Below are 20983 nucleotides of genomic sequence, written 5' to 3'. Positions count from 1 at the left end.
ATTCCCAACATTCTGTTTGCTTTTTTGACTGCCGCAGCACACTGAACCGATGATTTCAATGTGTTATCCACTATGACGCCTAGATCTCTTTCTTGGGTGGTAGCACTTAATATGGAACCTAACATTGTGTAATTATAGCATGGGTTATTTTTCCCTATATGCATCACCTTGCTACTTATCCACATTAAATTTCATCTGCCATTTGGATGCCCAATTTTCCAGTCTCACAAGGTCTTCCTGCAATTCATCACAATCTGCTTGTGATTTAACTACTCTGAACAATTTTGTGTCATCTGCAAATTTGATTATCTCACTCGTCGTATTTCTTTCCAGATCATTTATAAATATATTGAAAAGTAAGGGTCCCAATACAGATCCCTGAGGCACTCCACTGTCCACTCCCTTCCACTGAGAAAATTGTCCATTTAATCCTACTCTCTGTTTCCTGTCTCTTAGCCTGTTTGCAATCCACAAAAGGACATCGCCACCTATCCCATGACTTTTTACTTTTCCTAGAAGCCTCTCATGAGGAACTTTGGCTAACACCTTCTGAAAATCCAAGTATACTACATCTACCGGTTCACCTTTATCCATATTTTTATTAACTCCTTCAAAAAAGTGAAGCAGATTTGTGAGGCAAGACTTGCCTTGGGTAAAACCATGCTGACTTTGTTCCATTAAACCATGTCTTTCTATATGTTCTGTGATTTTGATGTTTAGAACACTTTCCACTATTTTTCCTGGCACTGAAGTCCGGCTAACTGGTCTGTAGTTTCCCGGATCGACCCTGGAGCCCTTTTTAAATATTGGGATTACATTTGCTATCCTCCAGTCTTCAGGTACAATGGATGATTTTAATGATAGGTTACAAATTTTTACTAATGGGCCTGAAATTTCATTTTTTAGTTCCTTCAGAACTCTGGGGTGTATACCATCCGGTCCAGGTGATTTACTACTCTTCAGTTTGTCAATCAGGCCTACCACATCTTCTAGGTTCACCGTGATTTGATTCAGTCCATCTGAATCATTACCCATGAAAACCTTCTCCATTACGGGTACCTCCCCAACATATACTCTTCAGTAAACGCCGAAGCAAAGAAATCATTTAATCTTTCCGCGATGGCCTTATCTTCTCTGTGCCCCTTTAACCCCTCGATCATCTAACGGTCCAACTGACTCCCTCTCAGGCTTTCTGCTTCGGATATATTTTAAAAGGTTTTTACTGCGAGGTTTTGCCTCTACAGCCAACTTCTTTTCAAATTCTCTCATAGCCTGTCTTATCAATGTCTTACATTTAACTTGCCAACGTTTATGCTTTATCCTATTTTCTTCTGTTGGATCCTTCTTCCAATTTTTGAATGAAGATCTTTTGGCTAAAATAGCTTCTTTCACCTCCCCTTTTAACCATGCCAGTAATCGTTTTGCCTTCTTTTCACCTTTCTTAATGTGTGGAATACATCTGGACTGTGCTTCTAGAATGGTATTTTTTAACAATGACCACGCCTCTTGGACATTTTTTACTTTTGTAGCTGCTCTTTTCAGTTTTTTTCTAACAATTTATCTCATTTTATCAAAGTTTCCCTTTTGAAAGTTTAGCACGAGAGCCTTGGATTTGCACACTGTTCCTCTTCTAATCATTAAATCAAATTTGATCATATTATGATCACTATTGCCAAGCGGCCCCACCACTGTTTCCTCTCTCACCAAGTCCTGTGCTCCACTGAGAATTAGATCTAAAATTGCTCCCTCTCTCGTTGGTTCCTGAACCAATTGCTCCATAAAGCTATCATTTATTCCATCCATTAACGTTATCCCGATGATACATTTACCCAGTCAATATTGGGGTAATTGAAGTCTAAATGAAGAAGGAGCGAACCCTTGCACATAAGCAAGTATCACGCAACAACACTGGTGCAAGATCAGAATTTTAATCACCACAATTTCTATGGTGGTTATTAACAATTCCAATAATGAGAAGACTCAATATTTATAGTGGCAACTCCATGCGTTCAACAAAACAGAATTCGAACAGGTCCCCCGACACGGTCCCGTGTTTCGCTGGGCTGCTTCGGGAGGGACCAGGGGTATATTTTAATCTAAGACATAAAACAAATATCAATGAGTATAAACAATGGTGAAGAAAGGCTACACAGTACCGACCTTTACAAATGTACATACCTTTATGAAAATACCCGGAGCGCGCAAGCTCACACAGGTGTAGGGCATTTAAACACAGAAAAGGCGCGAACGTGACAGCTCTCGCGAGAGCTGTCAACTTACAGCTGGTCTCGGCGGATCCGCACAGTGACCACCCATCTAATAAAACAGGTTCCACTCAATTTCTTTATTGAGGCCAGAGGGGGCTACCGTATCTAGAATAAAAATCCATCTCTGCTCCCTCCTGCCTAGGATCTCGGGGTAGTTACCTCCCCGGGGAGGGCGGCGCACCACCTCGATCACCAGGAAGGAGAGATCAGAGATGGTATGTTCGCATTCAAGCCAGTGGGACACCAGGGGTTCATCAAATCTGTGTAAGCGAATGTTAGAACAATGTTCAATCATTCGAGTTTTCAACATGCGTGTCGTTTTTCCCACGTAGAGCAGCGGGCATGGACACTTCACAATATATATAACCCCTTTAGTGAGACAGTCCGAGGAAGAGCGAAGTTTGAACACCCGCCCCGTAAGTGGATGTGTGAATTCTGACATATTGGCTGTGTGGCTGCACATAGTGCAATGACCACAAGGACCATGTATTCCTGAATTGTCAGATGAATCAGTGAATGTATAAGTATGCACTAACCTGTCTCGTAGATTTCTGCCACGCTTAAAAGTAAAACGAAGCGGGCCACGTAACAGTTCTGTGAGTGAAAGTGCTGACCAGTGTCGCCGTATCGTCTCGGCAGTGGAGCTCCCCATTATCGAAAATGGCAAAATACAGTTGTTAGATTCATCAAGCGAACTAGAGGATGGTAAAAATAGCCAGTCACGATTCGTGTATAATGCTCTCTTAACTACCCTATGGGGATAGCCGCGGTCCAGAAAACGGTTGACCATAACCTTTGCCTGTGTTAAAAATTCCAGGCGGGTGGAGCATAAGCGGCGTAAACGTAAGAACTGGCCTGTGGGGATATTGTCGCGCAAGGCGCGAGGATGACAACTCTGATACTGTAGTAGGGTGTTCCGGTCAGTGTGCTTACGGTAAATAGATGTTTCAAAATGCTCCTGACCTGCAATGATCAAAATATCTAAAAAAGCGATTTTCCAGCGGTGAATACAAAAGTTAAATTGTATATGGGCATTGAGAGTATTGAGCCAATCCAAAAAACAATAAAATTGTATATCTGTGCCCATCCAAATCACCAAGACGTCGTCAATGTACCTACGCCAAAGGTAAATGAATTTGAACCACTCGGATGAATAAATAAATTGACTCTCAAAATTATCCTTAAAGAGACAAGCCAAACTGGGGGCCATAGTGGCCCCCATAGCTGTGCCTTTAATCTGTTTGAAGTATGAATCATGGAACTGAAAAAAATTCTCAGTGAGAGCTAGTTCAGATAACTGCATTAGAAAGGAAGTGGGTACACGATGAGGTCGTGGGCGTTTGTCCAAGGTGTGTGAGATCACTTGAAGTGCCTCAGTCTGAGGTATATTTGAATATAATGAGAACATCAAGTGTGACAAAAAAGAATGGGTTAGGGGGAAATGGCAGTTCAGATAGTATGGAGATCAAATGAGTGGAGTCCCTCACATATGACTGAATCAGCGACACGAAAGGTTTTAGGAAATAGTCCACAAACTGGGATAAGGGTTCAAGAAGAGAGCCAATGCCCGAGACGATAGGACGACCAGGCGGATGCGTCAGCGTTTTATGGATTTTGGGTAACGTGTAGAACTGTGGCGTGACAGGATGTGGGGTGGTGAGAAATTTCCCTTCTTTAATTGTAATAATATGCCAGTCCAATGCTTCCTGAACAAGTTGTTTAATAGTACTCTGTAGCTCTTCGGTGGGATCAGTCAATAATGGGCTATAGAATTCACGGTCACTCAATTGGCGAACAACCTCAGTATCATAATCAGAACGGTCCTGGACGACGATCCTGCCGCCCTTGTCCGCTGGTTTAATCATGATGGAGTGATCCCTGCTTAAGGACATTAAAGCATGTGTCTCGTCTCTAGTCATATTGTAACGAATAAATCGTTTGGATAAAAAAATCGTGCATACATCCCTACTGACTAGGCGTTCGAAAGCACCCAGGGAGACATCAATAGGGCCTGGGGGGATCCACCGAGACCGCGGGCGCATAACTGACATATCCGTAGATGTGTCAGTATCCAAAAAGAATAATTTAAGTCTCAGCAAGCGAAAAAAGCGGTGGAGGTGTGTGAATACATCAAATATATCACCCTTAATCGTGGGGACAAAGGAAAGCCCCTTCTGTAAAACCCAGAGACGAGACACATGCTTTAATGTCGTTAAGCAGGGATCACTCCATCATGATTAAACCAGCGGACAAGGGCGGCGGGATCGTCGTCCAGGACCGTTCTGATTATGATACTGAGGTTGTTCGCCAATTGAGTGACCGTGAATTCTATAGCCCATTATTGACTGATCCCACCGAAGAGCTACAGGGTACTATTAAACAACTTGTTCAGGAAGCATTGGACCGGCATATTATTACAATTAAAGAAGGGAAATTTCTCACCACCCCACATCCTGTCACGCCACAGTTCTACACGTTACCCAAAATCCATAAAACGCTGACGCATCCGCCTGGTCGTCCTATCGTCTCGGGCATTGGCTCTCTTCTTGAACCCTTATCCCAGTTTGTGGACTATTTCCTAAAACCTTTCGTGTCGCTGATTCAGTCATATGTGAGGGACTCCACTCATTTGATCTCCATACTATCTGAACTGCCATTTCCCCCTAACCCATTCTTTTTTGTCACACTTGATGTTATCTCATTATATTCAAATATACCTCAGACTGAGGCACTTCAAGTGATCTCACACACCTTGGACAAACGCCCACGACCTCATCGTGTAACCACTTCCTTTCTAATGCAGTTATCTGAACTAGCTCTCACTGAGAATTTTTTTCAGTTCCATGATTCATACTTCAAACAGATTAAAGGCACAGCTATGGGGGCCACTATGGCCCCCAGTTTGGCTTGTCTCTTTATGGATAATTTTGAGAGTCAATTTATTTATTCATCCGAGTGGTTCAAATTCATTTACCTTTGGCGTAGGTACATTGACGACGTCTTGGTGATTTGGATGGGCACAGATATACAATTTTATTGTTTTTTGGATTGGCTCAATACTCTCAATGCCCATATACAATTTAACTTTTGTATTCACCGCTGGAAAATCGCTTTTTTAGATATTTTGATCATTGCAGGTCAGGAGCATTTTGAAACATCTATTTACCGTAAGCACACTGACCGGAACACCCTACTACAGTATCAGAGTTGTCATCCTCGCGCCTTGCGCGACAATATCCCCACAGGCCAGTTCTTACGTTTACGCCGCTTATGCTCCACCCGCCTGGAATTTTTAACACAGGCAAAGGTTATGGTCAACCGTTTTCTGGACCGCGGCTATCCCCATAGGGTAGTCAAGAGAGCTTTTAAGAGAGCATTATACATGAATCGTGACTGGCTATTTTTACCATCCTCTAGTTCGCTTGATGAATCTAACAACTGTATTTTGCCATTTTCGATAATGGGGAGCTCCATTGCCGAGACGATACGGCGACACTGGTCAGCACTTTCACTCACAGAACTGTTACGTGGCCTGCTTCGTTTTACTTTTAAGCGTGGCAGAAATCTACGAGACAGGTTAGTGCATACTTATACATTCACTGATTCATCTGACAATTCAGGAATACATGGTCCTTGTGGTCATTGCACTATGTGCAGCCACACAGCCAATATGTCAGAATTCACACATCCACTTACGGGGCGGGTGTTCAAACTTCGCTCTTCCTCGGACTGTCTCACTAAAGGGGTTATATATATTGTGAAGTGTCCATGCCCGCTGCTCTACGTGGGAAAAACGACACGCATGTTGAAAACTCGAATGATTGAACATTGTTCTAACATTCGCTTACACAGATTTGATGAACCCCTGGTGTCCCACTGGCTTGAATGCGAACATACCATCTCTGATCTCTCCTTCCTGGTGATCGAGGTGGTGCGCCGCCCTCCCCGGGGAGGTAACTACCCCGAGATCCTAGGCAGGAGGGAGCAGAGATGGATTTTTATTCTAGATACGGTAGCCCCCTCTGGCCTCAATAAAGAAATTGAGTGGAACCTGTTTTATTAGATGGGTGGTCACTGTGCGGATCCGCCGAGACCAGCTGTAAGTTGACAGCTCTCGCGAGAGCTGTCACGTTCGCGCCTTTTCTGTGTTTAAATGCCCTACACCTGTGTGAGCTTGCGCGCTCCGGGTATTTTCATAAAGGTATGTACATTTGTAAAGGTCGGTACTGTGTAGCCTTTCTTCACCATTGTTTATACTCATTGATATTTGTTTTATGTCTTAGATTAAAATATACCCCTGGTCCCTCCCGAAGCAGCCCAGCGAAACACGGGACCGTGTCGGGGGACCTGTTCGAATTCTGTTTTGTTGAACGCATGGAGTTGCCACTATAAATATTGAGTCTTCTCATTATTGGAATTAATAACCACCATAGAAATTGTGGTGATTAAAATTCTGATCTTGCACCAGTGTTGTTGCGTGGTAATTGAAGTCTCCCATTATTACTGCACTACCAATTTGGTTAGCTTCCCTAATTTCTCTTAGCATCTTACCACGGAACTAGTGCATCTGGACCTATCGGATGCCAACTCTGCCACGACTTCATGGATCAACATCACCAACAAGGTAGCAGATCAAGCGTGCCCCATGACGACAAAATCTCTCAATCCAGACAAAGACAACAGGAAACCTTGGTTCACCCCCGAGCTGAAGTCGCGCAAACAGGAGCTCAGAGGTAAGGAACACAAATGGCGGAAAAGCCCATCTACAACAACCCTCCTCACCTATAAATCTTGCCTAAACTCATATAGAAACGACATCAACAAAACCAAGAGAGAATTCTTTTCCAGAAAGATACACCACCTCATCTTCGACTCAAGAGCTCTGTTCTCTTATGTATCAGCCCTCACTAAACCTCCCACGCCCATCATACCAGATGAACAAGCTTTTAACAAAGCCAACGAACTGGCAGTCTACTTTGACAAACAAATCACCACACTCGTCGCCCCCCTCAAGAGGCCATCACCACACCCAAATTACTCAATCACCTCCAGTTCTCAACCAGCGCTCCCAACCCCCCAACAATATAATACAACCCCAGCGGCTCTCGATGCCTTCGAGCCAACGTCCACTTTAGAAATAGAGAACATCCTTAAGAAGATAAAACCATCGTCCCATCCTTTAGATCACATTCCTTCCAATCTGCTGAGCTCCATCACCAATACCATTGCTAAACCCGTTGCAGACATCATCAACTGCTCGCTCGCTCAAGGCCATGTCCCTAACCAACTCAAGTTGGCAATGCTCAAGCCTCTTCTCAAAAAACCCAACCTTTCCACCGCAGACCCAGCCAACTTCAGACCCATAGCAAATCTTCCCATGATTGCCAAAATTATGGAGAAAATTGTAAACAGACAACTCTCAGAATTCTTAGATGAAAACATCATCCTTACCACAAACCAATTCGGTTTCCATAAGACCCGGAACACCGAATCGCTATTAGCCTCACTATCAGACACAATTCTCTTTAATCTGGAAAAAGGTCAACCATGCCTCCTTGCACTTCTGGATCTCTCCTCAGCGTTTGACACCGTGAACCACTCATGCCTCCTACAGCGTCTAGACGACACAGGCATCACAGGATCAGCGTTCAACTGGTTCAAATCGTTTCTTGAAAACAGGTTTTACAAGGTCAAGATAAATAACAGAGTCTCACCCCATTGAGTCCAAGATGGGGGTACCTCAAGGATCATCCCTCTCTCCCACTCTTTTCAATATCTGTCTTCTCCCTCTCTGTCACCTACTCACCAAACTCAAGCTAATTCACTTCCTATACGCGGATGACATACAAATACTCATCCCTATTGTGGAATCTCTACACAAAACTGTCATATTGGAACAACTGTCTCTCAGAAATCAACAACCTACTCGACAGCCTCAACCTGGTTCTAAACACAAACAAAACTGAAATCCTCCTTATAGCTCCTGAAAATTATATCCCACCCATCACTCCAACTGCTAGCCAATCTCCTGTCACCTCCAAAGACCTCAATTCGCCACAAGTAAGAGACCTGGGTGTACTCCTAGATAACAGACTCCGCCTCAACAAGTTCGTTAACAACACCACAAAAGAATGCTTCTTTAAATTGCAAGTATTAAAGAAATTAAAACCACTACTACTCTACAGAGACTTCCGCCTGGTTCTACAATCCATTATACTCCCGAAACTCGACTACTGCAACTCTCTCCTTCTGGGCCTTCCCGCTAGCACCACCAAACCACTCCAGATGGTCCTGAACGCTACGGCAAGAATTCTCACAAACACCAAAAAAAGGGATCATATCACCCCCATCCTCCAGCACCTTCATTGGCTACTGATTAAATGCAGGATTCACTTTAAAAGCATTATGATGATACACAAGGCCCTACATAACATCTCTCCTCTCAACTTTACCTTTCAACTCCAGCTACACATTTCCAATAGACCGACTAGAAGTGCATACAAGAACATGCTACTCACCCAGCCGGCAAAAACCTCCCTGAGGAAACGCGCACTATCCACAGCGGGTCCCACACTCTGGAATTCGCTCCCTCCGGACCTTCGTCTTGAACCCTGCCATATTACGTTCAAAAAGAAGCTAAAGACTTGGCTTTTCGCAAAAGCATTCCCGGAGATCTAAGAGCCGGAAGAATACAATCTCTGTTCTCTTCCAAAAGTATTGACCTTCCTGTACATAGGTTTCTGAATAGATTGTTATCGCAGTTAAACTTGACATGTTTATTCTCTGTAATTTTCCTCTAACTTCCTCTAAGTTCATATATGCCCCTTTATATTATCTGTTACTTGTTTCAATGTAAACCGCCCTACAAGGCGTCAGTTTTATTTCCTTGTAAACCGGTGTGATATGTATTTTATACAGGAACCTCGGTATATAAAAACTAAAAATAAATAAATAAATAAATTTCACTGTCAGTCTCACCATCTTGACCAGGTGGATGGTAGTATGCCCCTATCACTATAGTCTTCCCCGACACACAAGAGATTTCTACCCATAAAGATTCAATTTTGTATTTAGTCTCATGCAGGATGTTTATCCTGTTGGACTCTATGCCATCCCGGACATAAAGCGCCACACCTCCTCCCGGGTGCTCCTCTCGGTCATTGCGATATAATTTGCACCCCGGTATAGCACTGTCCCATTGGTTATCCTCTCCACCGTGTCTCTGAGATGCCAATTAAGTCTGTCATCATTCACTGCTATATATTCTAATTCTCCCATCTTACTACTTAGACTTCTGGCATTAGCATACAAACATTTCAAAGTTTGTTTTTTGTTTGTATTTTCATTCTGCTTTTTAATTGAGAGGGATAAGTTAGAATTTTTTTAGCTCAGGTGAGTTTTTAGATACAGACACTTGGACTATTTTTCTAATTATTGGAACCTCACTGTCGGGATGCCATAATTCTAATGCATCATTAGTATCCTTTGAAGATACCGCTCTCCAAACCATGCGCTGCTGAGCGACTGTCTGTTTTCCCCTTTGTTCTGGTTTAAAAGCTGCTCTATCTCTTTTTTAAAGGTTAGCGCCAGCATTCTGGTTCCACCCTGGTTAAGGTGGAGCCCATCCCTTCAGAAGAGACTCCCCCTTCCCCAAAAGGTTCCCCAGTTCCTAACAAAACTGAATCCCTCTTCCTTGCACCATTGTCTCATCCACGCATTGAGACTCCGGAGCTCTGCCTGCCGCTGGTGACCTGCGCGTGGAACAGGGAGCATTTCAGAGAATGCTACCCTGGAGGTTCTGGATTTAAGATTTCTACCTAAGAGCCTAAATTTGGCTTCCAGAATCTCCCTCCCACATTTTCCTATGTCGTTGGTGCCCACATGTACCACTACAGCTGGCTCCTCCCCAGCACTGTCTAAAATCCTATCTTGGTGACGCGTGAGGTCCACCACCTTCGCACCAGGTAGGCATGTTACCAGGTGATCCTCACGCCCACCAGCCACCCAGCTATCTACATTCCTAATAATCGAATCACCAACTATGACTGCCGACCTAACCCTTCTCTCCTGGGCAGTAGGCCTTGGGGAGATATCCTCAGTGCGAATGGACAATGCATCACCTGGAGAGCAGGTTCTTGCTACAGGATAGAGTTTCTATATACCGTTGTTTGGAGCTGGCCTTCACAATGGTTTACAATTGAACAAAACAGTACATAAAACGTATAACATTTTTTAACTTTCTGGGCCTTCATTGTGAGAACTGCTCCCTCAGTACCATGATGTCATTCCTGTGCTCTGAGAAATACAGCCACGATTATGAAACTAAAGCCAAATTCTCCTCTAATTTCAGTCAAATTTAAGTGTGAAAAAACTAGTTACCCAAATGATCATTATAGTCCAGTGATTCGCAGATCTAGTTCCTGTCTTACAGCTGACAATCACATGTATGAGGCCTGCGAAGCAAGAGAGACTCAACAGCAGTCAAATCTTAAAGAGAGCATTGGCAAATTTTAAGAAAAGCCCCTTCCAGTCAACAAATAGATATTATTAAAGCTCTGTTCCCACAAATCGGGCTATCAGGTAAAACACTGGAATGGTTTACCTCTTTCCTCCAAAACAGATCATTCAAGGTAAACATCAGCAACCACTCCTCAGATACCATCCCCCTACAAACTAGAGTCCCACAAGGATCTGCGCTTTCAGCCACTCTGTTCAATATATACCTCCTGCCATTATGCCAGTTACTCTCCAGTCTCGGCGTTACATACTTCATGTACGCCGACGATATCCAACTAATCATATCCGTAACAAACTCTCTCGAGAACGCAATGAAACTATCAGCCACATACCTCAATACAATAAAAAAACATGCTAAATCAAATGAAACTCTGCCTTAATATGGACAAAACGGAATGTATACTACTTGAAAGAAAAAACTCCGGAAATAACCAGAACCATGCCATCCAAATTGACAACACTCTCATCAAACTAAATGAAAAAGTAAAAGATCTTAGGAATATGGCTTAACCCAGAGATGAATTTCAAAAAGCACATTGCAATGAAAATCAAAGAAGGATTCCACAAACTTCGAATTCTAAAACACCTTAAACCACTCCTGAACCAACCGGAATTCAGAACCCTTCTCCAATCACTAATTTTAACAACCATCGATTATTGTAACTCACTCCTGATAGGCCTACCCAAATCAACAATCCGACCACTCCAAATACTACAGAATGCCACCGCCAGAATCCTTACCAGCCACAAAAAATCAGACCACATCACCCCTGTCCTAAAAAGACTACACTGGCTACCGGAGAAAAAAGAATCTAATACAAAATAATAACACAACAATGAAAACACGTGCCTAAACACCATTATACAACAACACACTACTCAACGCAACACTAGATCAACAAACAAAGCACAACTGGACATCCCATCAGTCACAACAGCCAAACTCAGAACCGTAAGAAAAAGAGCAATCTCAATAGCCGGACCTCACCTCTGGAACACCCTACCGCAAAACCTAAGACTACAGAACAACAAAAAAATATTCAGAAAACTACTCAAAACCTGGCTTTTCAGACAAGCCTACAAAGAAGGGATAGGCTAAACGATCACTCTTCCATCCCCAAGAAACTTATTCACCGCTAAGTACTTTATTACTCTCAAATACCTCCCAAACGTATACCTAGCATCATACCCAGTTGAGACTGTTAATAGTAGGATAGTTCATACTTTATCTTGTTTTGTTTATTTTTATTTTGCTTCATTTCTTTTATCTTGTTTATACATTGGTTCATATTTTCTCTATTTCTAACCCTCCCACAGTTACCTTGTAATCTGCAAGCCCGTTCATATAAACCTATGTTCTCTAATTGTTTTCTTGGAGTGTAGGCATGCGCCACCTCCCACAGTTATGAATGTAATCCGTTGATTCTCTGTACACTGTTGTTATACCTGTAAACCGAAGTGAAGGCCATTCGCTAAACTTTGGTATATAAAAACATACAAATAAAATAAATAAATAAATAGGTTTTCCCTAAACAGGTACAGCCTAGTCAGCCAAAAAAGTACACGTTTCCTGCAGGGGAGAAAGAAGCTAAAGGATCATGCCACTTTTTATTTGGCTCGCAAGTGACTCCATAATGGCACTTTAAAAATATTTATTACCAGGGGCTAGTGCAGGGTCTTTACTTGCCCCTACAGGCCACAAGGGATTTTATAATAGGAAGTGGGGGGAGGAAAAGCATACAAAAGGGCCTTGCAGGCCCCTTCAAGCCAACATCCCGGGAACATAGCCAGGCACCTTAGCCTGGTGATGCTCCTGGGGGAGGGTAAGTTAGCTGCACTACTTTAGGTATAGCTAACTTTCTCAAAATAGCACTGTTGCTCTTCAGTTGTCATGGTAATGAACTGATTTTCATGCAGCACAGCTCAATGCTTTATCTTACATTGCACCTGATGTAGTTTTAGCAATAATCTGCAAAATGGGTAAATAACTCATGGTATTGGGAAATAACTTGTGCTAATGGCCAGTACAGCAAGTTATTGCCATTTTGCTGCTTAGTAAATAAACTCCTAAGTTTGTATTTAAAGCAGTAGAGGAGGAAGTTACTTAAAAGCTGTGTCAATGGAAGAAACGGAATTAGAACACTGGCTTTTCTGATTCTGGTTGCTACCTTAAGCACTAGGTTTCTCCTCCATTCTCTGTGCTCTTGCATGTCAGAGGAGATTCAGTTCCTATGAAGTGAAACTCAGATTAATAGCATTGATTGCAATTTAGCTTCTCTTGAATCTTACCACATTGCATGAGTGTTTCCTTTATCCCCAGGGAAAACATAATAGATATTTTTATGAACTTCGTTTTGGCTTGAAGATATTTACTGTCAGATTATATCTACTTTATGCCTCATTTTGAAAATCACCTTTGCTAATTCTAAAGTAAAGAGCAGTTCTGAAATCAGATGTTATCTTTGGGGTTTGGTGCCACTGATTGTATGAAATCTAGATTTTAAATTTCTGTCTATTAATTTGACAATTGTGTAGAAAAGTACATTATTAATTGATTTAAGAGCTGATCATATTTGAGGTTCTAGTGAAGTTCAAAATAGTCATGTTTCCCTTTTTACTGTACATATTCTGTATGTTTTCTCTTTTGGCAGGAATACACTTTTCTATGCCTAGCCCACACCAGGTAGTAGTGTTCTCCATGGAATGTGTTGGTTTTTCCAAAGCCCTTACAGCTATCAATACTCATAGCCCTACCAGCCTTGCAGGCAAGATATTAGTATTAGTTTTAGTCATTTAACCCCAGTGTGCATATGTGTGATTTTTGTGTACGCAGGAGCAGAATTTTTGATTTTTTTTTGTTTGTTTGGAATGATCAGAAGAAAGTTTGAAATGTTTTGTTTATGGGGACTGCCCATGTTCTGTCATTGTGCATATTACTAATATGGATTTCTAAGTGTTTATCCAGAGCTCAAGGAAAAGTTGCTTATTTTTTAATTATTACTGTAAGAATCTGTGAATCAACACATCACAGATTTCTCTATCATTTTTTAAAGAAGTGTAGACAAAGTAAAAGAGGATGTAAATGCAGCATACATAAAGTACTTTCAGTGTGCTGAAAAATTAACATGTTCAGAGTAGTTTTTAGTTTGCCAGTTTTGCACTGGTAGTAGTGCTGTACATCAGTGTACTAATTTCAGATTAACAATTAGAAATCCATTCATTTACTTTTTTTCTTTTTTAGCTCTACTAATCACTATGCCAAAGCCATAAGACATTTCTCTTCATTCTAGACAATGCCCCTTTATTTTTCAAACCACGAGTTTTTTGCTGGGTCTATATTGCATGTAGTCATTTTTTAAAAATTGTTACATTTTTTTCCTTCAATATTTAGGTAAAATATGTGGTCTAAATTTGTATAATGTACCATGTATCTTAGAAATCTAAACTTTTGTGCAGTTATCAGTTTGTAATTAGAATAATTTTTTATTACCAAACATTTCTATACAAATAAAGGGTTGAAATTCAGATCAGTTATTTCTTTTTTATAACCAGCATAATCTTTAAATTAAATACTGTGGGAATATTCAGAGTACTCTGAAGCTTTTTAAAGTTCATGTGATTTCTGATCTTGGTCAATCTGACTACACACACAATTTGAATTATCAATATTTCTGTATTCAAAGTCCTTTAGAAATCCAGAATATGGATTAAGTAATGGTTTTGCCATGTTAGTCCCCTTGAACGCATAGAAATAATGGTTAACAAAAACATCAAAATGTAAAATATCAGGCTCTAGCTTTCAAGATCTAATCGTCTGTTCTTCAAGCCAGAATAGCTATTTCTGTTCAGGTGAGAATTGCTCATTCTATTCTGATTTAAGAAACTATTAGCCTTGAAAGCTGGTTAAGAAATATATTAAGTTGGTCCAATAAAAAGATATCACCTTACATATTTGTTTTTATTATTAGCCTTTATTTTTGTGCAAGTCCAGAGTATGGGATAGTCATGGATATTAGAAGATTTAGACATTTTTACAACCATTTAACATATATTTTTTGACTGCAGAGAAAACACTATTGAGCACAAATTTGTGTGTTTTGGGTTCCAAGGAATTTTATAATGCAAATATTTTTTTTAAAATATCCTTTGGTGCTTGATTGGGCTGTTCAAGGATACTTTACAGTAGTTAGACATCCAGTACATACCATCATTTCCATCCACATCAGGCTTGTAGGAAATATTTGTAACTACTTATGTGAAATGCATGCCAAATACTATTTTTAGACCTAAGTGATGAAATAATTTTAGTGTATTTCTTTCTTAAATGTGCTGACATACATGTCAAAAGAGGATAATTGAGAGGGAAGGAAAGAGGCTTTTTTTCCCTCTGTGACTAATCTGCAAACAGAATGGTCACTACTAGCCACTATGGCTAACTTAAACCAGTGTGGTGTTTTTGCTGGCTTTTCAAACTCTGTGGTTCATTTAGTTGTACTGTATTCAAATTCAAGGTACTATTTTTTGCATACTCTTATTCCTGATAGTCATAGTGTAATTTTGTATTGTTTGACTTGTGATGCATGCAGTGTGTTTTAGTTTTAAGCAACTGTATTTCATAGTTACTAATTTTCTGGTTTGTTGATTCTCTATATTAAGACTATTCTGTGGTTTAATATTGGGCCTCAATCTACAGAAGTATTAATTTTCCTTCTACAAAATATATTCCATCTTTTAAATTTCTTGTATTTCCTGTTTTTCTTGACATTCTTTCCTGTTTTTAGATATGCATAAGGTTTAGATGAGAATTATATTTCAGATTTTTTTTTACAAGTTTCACAAGTTTGGAAATGGATTTTTTTGTGCTGTTGGTGATATAGAATGACTGTTAGGTTTCCTGCAAACCAGTTGCTTAGACTGGTAATTATGTATAACTGTGACATTTTTACCATTTGAATTACCTTTTCTAGTTTCATTACCTTTATAAAAACAAGTTGACATTGGACAGCTCATTAAAACAGGAATTTTCCATATGAAAGATCAGTTTTGGAAATAGTATATCATGGCAGATTGGTTACATTGCATATGTGATGCCCTTAGACTCAGAAAGAGGAAGCAGTTTGCTAACAGAAAAAGAATAACTATATTCCTGTAATCTTTGCTGTTAATGTAGTTGCATTAAAGTAAGAAAGAGTGGGAGTTCAGCCAAGACTGGGTACTCTGGTTGCCTACAATACCATGGCAAAGTCCATAAAATCTGTCCTTTGTTACAGAATTACCAGGTCTTCATGAAATCACAGGAGCTGGATAAGTGGAGAGATCTCTTCCTCTTCTCTCACTCCGTGCCAATCTGCCCAATCCACATCCCTTATTCCTGCTATCTATACCTCTTTTCCCCATCCCCTGTCCCCTCTTTTCAGTCTCCCCTCTTCCTGAGATACCCTTTTTCTCCTCTTCCAAGATACTGTTTTTCCTTCATCCCCTTATCCTTGAGATACAGTCCTTGTGCTATTTCAGACTCCTTTTTTCCACCCAAAAATATAAAATACAGAGACAAAAGCAGGGTTGGAAAGCTGTTTTGTTTAATGTAAAAAAAAATTACGTGATATTAATAGCCAATAAATATGTAAATTTATTCAGATGTGCCATAGAATTTATCCCTCAGCTACCAAATGAAAAAGGGATGTAGCAAATACCTTTAAATTTAATATATTTCAAAATCTTAATTGGTACACAAATATTCTATTAGGTTTTCTTACTACATACGGTATAAGATGCTTTCTAAATGCATAATAAAACTACGGTATATCCTGCCATTTTACTATTTCTAATTGTGCTGTATATTCAGAAGGATCATTGAATTTGAAAATATTACAACTTGCTTGTACAAATTATTTTAAAATGACAGTTTTAGGTAATTGGTTATTAATGCTGAAAAGAAGAAAATTATTTAAAACTGGCTCTTCAGTTGTAATTTGAAATCTAGAATAAAAATAGTTCAGTAATGTAATAGTTTAATTATTTTCCATAGAAGCAGACTTTTTCCCTTAATGTCCTTTTCCATACACACACTTTATTCAATGTATGTTTTTATTTCTTAACATTATACCTTAAGTTGGGCATGTGCATGCTGTTTGTGTTAGTTGATCAGCTTCAAACAATAAAACAGAGAATACATTACATTGCAGCAAAGATATGTACATCTTAGATGAAGGTAAGTGAATTCTATTGGTATCCTTTGGGGAAGGGGAATCTTTGGATTTATTTTTTTACCTGCAAGTAAAAGGACTAAGATACAGGTAAAGTGCAGATTTTTCAAGTTATTAGGCTTTATTTGCTTTTTGTATGTGTGTTGGTTTTTTTTTCAATTATACATGACATTATCTGGAGTATTAATTGTTGATGTTTTAGATTAATGATGCATTAATGTATACTCATAAATCATTTTTATAAACAGCTTTGGCTTGTACTTTGGTATAAGGAAGGCAGTCTGGAAATATAAATGAGTATAACTTTATTGTTCTGCCTTGCACCCTATTAAACAGTAATAAACTGCTGAGTTCTTCTAATAGCAGATTTGCTCCAAATAATTAGAGCTCTTATTGTGACAGAAATTTTGGACAGGCATGGGATGCTCTAAAACAGTCAATTATATTAGTAAAATTATTCTCATGTATACAACACTTTGTGTGATCCAGTATTTACCTGGATCAGAATATAAAGATAGTTTTATGACAAGCACTGAATCTGGAAAAGTTTATATATTGGTAGAGTTCTTAAGAAAACTGAGATGAGTATAGAATTAAATCACATAAATAAGTATAAGCAATAGTGTACAAGGCAGAACAATTTCAAAAGGAAAAAACTGTTGCTTACAGAAGTAACCAATTTCATTAGTTTGGTATAGCAAGAGTAATTGAGCTTCTCTTTACTGATCCAAGAGATAGCAAATAAGTAAAGTAATCAAATATCCACAGTAAGAATTTTTGCATACTGTTGAGAACTCTAGTTAAGAGAATTCTAGTTAAAGGAGTTGGGGTTTTTTTATGTAAATATTGAAAGTCTAATACAGAATAAAAAAAAAAATCTTTATATGAAACTTGGTAATAGTGACATCTTGAATTGATTGCATTTAATTTTTCTTTTGTTTTTAGCCTCTCCTCCAGTGGACGATAACAGCAAACAACAAAAGTGGTTTCGGATTTCATCAAAAATACCTTCCAAAGAGTCTCCACAGGCACCTACATCACCAGTGGTAGAACAGGATTTTTCAGTTTTCAGGGAAAAGTTTATCCCTCCTGAACTTAGTATTTGGGATTATTTCATAGCAAAGGTAACTATTATAAAAGTTTTCATTGTTTCTGTAGAAAGACATTTGAATGACTCTTCTGATGGGTCTCATGCTGTGCTCTTGCTGCTGGTAAAAGCTTTATAAAACTAAGAGCAGGATGTATAAAATATTTTACATGGCTCAGAAGTGCTCTACCCCCTGTCAGCCACAACCAGATTTGCTGGTTACTTCGACCAATTGCAGCCATTTTTGCAGATCCCAACACAGCAGGCAGAGAGCTTTCCAGCACAGTCAACAAAGTCCTCTCATCCCTCATCCCTCAGCACTATAATCTTATGTAATATCTGCTGTTGAGGACTAGATAAAATGCTGTAGCATTTCTCACACATAGTTTGCAGGAATAATTAACAAAAGTATAACTCTCTCAATTCATGTAATTGAGAAACATTCCTAAGCATGTAGATAATAAGTAACGAATTTATGAGAACCTAGAATAATATTTTAGCTAGCTGTGAAAGGGAGTAAAAGCCCAAGTCATCTCTTGCTCTCAAAATAACTAAAGTCTCTCAGGAGTCAGGTGTCTGAATATATGACCGCCTTTCCTCAGTCGTTGGCAGCAAATTTCAAAAAAAGGAGCTCAGATCCTCTGGTAATTTTCCCACACATAGTAAGCTATTTAATTTCATTAAAAAGGTTTTCCATATCAACTGGATCCACATAATAAAAGGATAGTGACCTTGGCAATTTCCTGTGCTGGGCTACAATCTGTCTAGCTCCAGCCAGTAAATGGATCACCAATGGAACTTTGCCCTTATGAGAGGAAGTCATCTCTAGAGTAGGAAGTCCCAACAGAATAGTTGCCAGATCCATAGAAAGTAAAAGACCTGTAACATCCCAAAGCCAAGACAGCACTTCCATCAAGTATATCTTTATCAGGTGGCATGCCCACCACAGCCTGTCCGAGACACTTAGTTCCATCTTATGGCAGAAGCACACTATGAAAAAAAACTGAAATCTTTGAGAGACAAACCAGAGTAATAGGCTCTAAAGGGCTACCTTGGCCATCTTTGTTCTCAGAAGCATCTTCCTTGAACAGAATATCAAGGCATCTGTGTTTTGAAATCAGTTTCTGTTTTTAATGACTTCTTGAGAATGATTTTCAACTTGCTTTCTTTATAGTCTTGTTGATAAACTAATTGATTAGTAGTTGTTTGGCTAGATGTCTAACATAATTATTGATATAACTTTATAATAAAGTAATTTCTATATCCAGAAGGTTATATTGATGCTTGCAATTTATTTTATATGGCTTGAGGAGTCATAAGATGTCCGAGATATCAGGGTCCACCCTGGAGAGACTAGGACCAAGGCTTGATGGTGAAGTCCAGGGCTGGATAAGGAGCCAGGAGAGAGGCATGGAGCAGGTGCTCTGGAACTGGATAAAAGAACCAGGAATACTGGAGCTAAATCCTAAGGCAGGAACACTGGTACTGGATTCAGGCCCTGATTTGGGCATAGGCAACTCTCTCTGGTGCCAAGTTCTTATAGTTTTCAGTGCATTGCTGCTGCTGTCATGCCTAAATCCGAACCTTGTGCCGCCACTTTTCTCTAGCAGCACTGGCTCCAGATCACAGCAGCAACTCAGGATAAAGAAAATAATGCGGGGGGCCTTAAGCATTCTTGGCATGCTGATGGATCTCACAGTGTCCCGCCCCTCACACAGGTTTCCCTTGGAAACAGGAAGCCCATGCAGGAGGAAGGGGTGAGGTAGGGTTCTGACTTTTCTTCTACTTGAGTTGCTCTTAAGATCTGGAGCTAGCACTGTGACTTGGAGGTGAGGGGGAAGAAATAGTATCCCGAGAGAAGGATTTTGGCAGGAACAATTGTTCCTTCACTTCCCCTATTGCCTATGGGTTCACATTGCATTAATCTAGCCCTGAATGGATTACAAGGCAGGAATACTGGAACAGGGCCAGGATCAACAGAGATCTGCAGGGCAGATGCCAAGAAGTTTGGACCAGCAAGCCCTCTGGAGGTAGGGAAATACCTACAGTACCTGAATGTAATCTGTTTTGAAGTGTTACAAAAGGGAGAATATAAATTTAAAAATATTTTTATAATTTACTGAAAACAAAGTATATTACAGATTTGAGTAGCATTTTCACTAAAGTGTTTTATGTGATAGAAAAATACAAAATTCATGACTGCAATAAATTATACTGTAATTGTGTAAAGTGAAATTCATTTTTGTCTTTATAATATAAAATCTATACATTATATTTCTAGCCTTTTATCCAGCCTTCCCAAAGTAGATTGGAATATGACTCTGAGGAGAGCCAAGGAAGTGATGATGAGGAAGAAGATGCATTTGTAACAGATTTACAAATCCAGGAACATTCCAATTGCAATTCATACAGGTATGCCATATTCCAAGCTAATTTCCTCATGATAGATATCTTTAATCAGAATATTCCAGGAAGATTTCTGATAGTGAGTGCTTGTGCAAATATATATAACAATAGGGCAAGGACATTTATGTGATAGTTACAACCAAGAATGCTATCACCAATAGGGGGTTAAATGAAAACAATTTATATTTTTGTTTTATTGTTGTATCAGAGACATAGCTCCTACTGTCGGAAAATGTCCTTATGAATCTGGCCACTACTAATGTTTCATGTTCTAATTTACTTTCAAATATGTTATTCTGTAGAATAAATTCCTACTGTAATACATCTGTATTATTCTTATGTTATCTATAAGGGGATAGGCCAGCATACTGTTATAACCAAATATAATACATAGGTAAACATAGACTCAATTGAATCATTATGTGAATCTACATTTTAGTCCTGATGAGTCCTTTCTCTAAGTAATTAGTTGGGGGAGGAGGGTGGGTCACAAATCAATG

The 20983-nt window shown here is 39.6% G+C and overlaps 1 protein-coding gene across 3 annotated transcripts in view; it reads left to right on the top strand.

Moving 5' to 3' along the window:
• The window catches only part of DMXL1 (Dmx like 1), a 692618-nt gene that overhangs the window by 537125 nt on the left and 134510 nt on the right, over nucleotides 1-20983 (top strand). For 2 of the 3 annotated variants that reach the window (XM_029570948.1, XM_029570958.1), the window contains exons 29-31: nucleotides 13436-13549; nucleotides 17936-18114; nucleotides 20359-20489. In XM_029570948.1, coding sequence (XP_029426808.1) covers nucleotides 13436-13549; nucleotides 17936-18114; nucleotides 20359-20489 — 424 coding nt within the window. The remainder of the gene's footprint in view (nucleotides 1-13435; nucleotides 13550-17935; nucleotides 18115-20358; nucleotides 20490-20983) is intronic. The other variant, XM_029570967.1, reaches the window with a different exon arrangement.

This window comes from Rhinatrema bivittatum, chromosome 1 (assembly GCF_901001135.1).
Source record: "Rhinatrema bivittatum chromosome 1, aRhiBiv1.1, whole genome shotgun sequence".
Taxonomy (NCBI): domain Eukaryota; kingdom Metazoa; phylum Chordata; class Amphibia; order Gymnophiona; family Rhinatrematidae; genus Rhinatrema; species Rhinatrema bivittatum.
The sequence above is the reverse complement of the archived record's forward strand: the minus strand, read 5'-3'. Positions and strand labels throughout refer to the sequence as shown.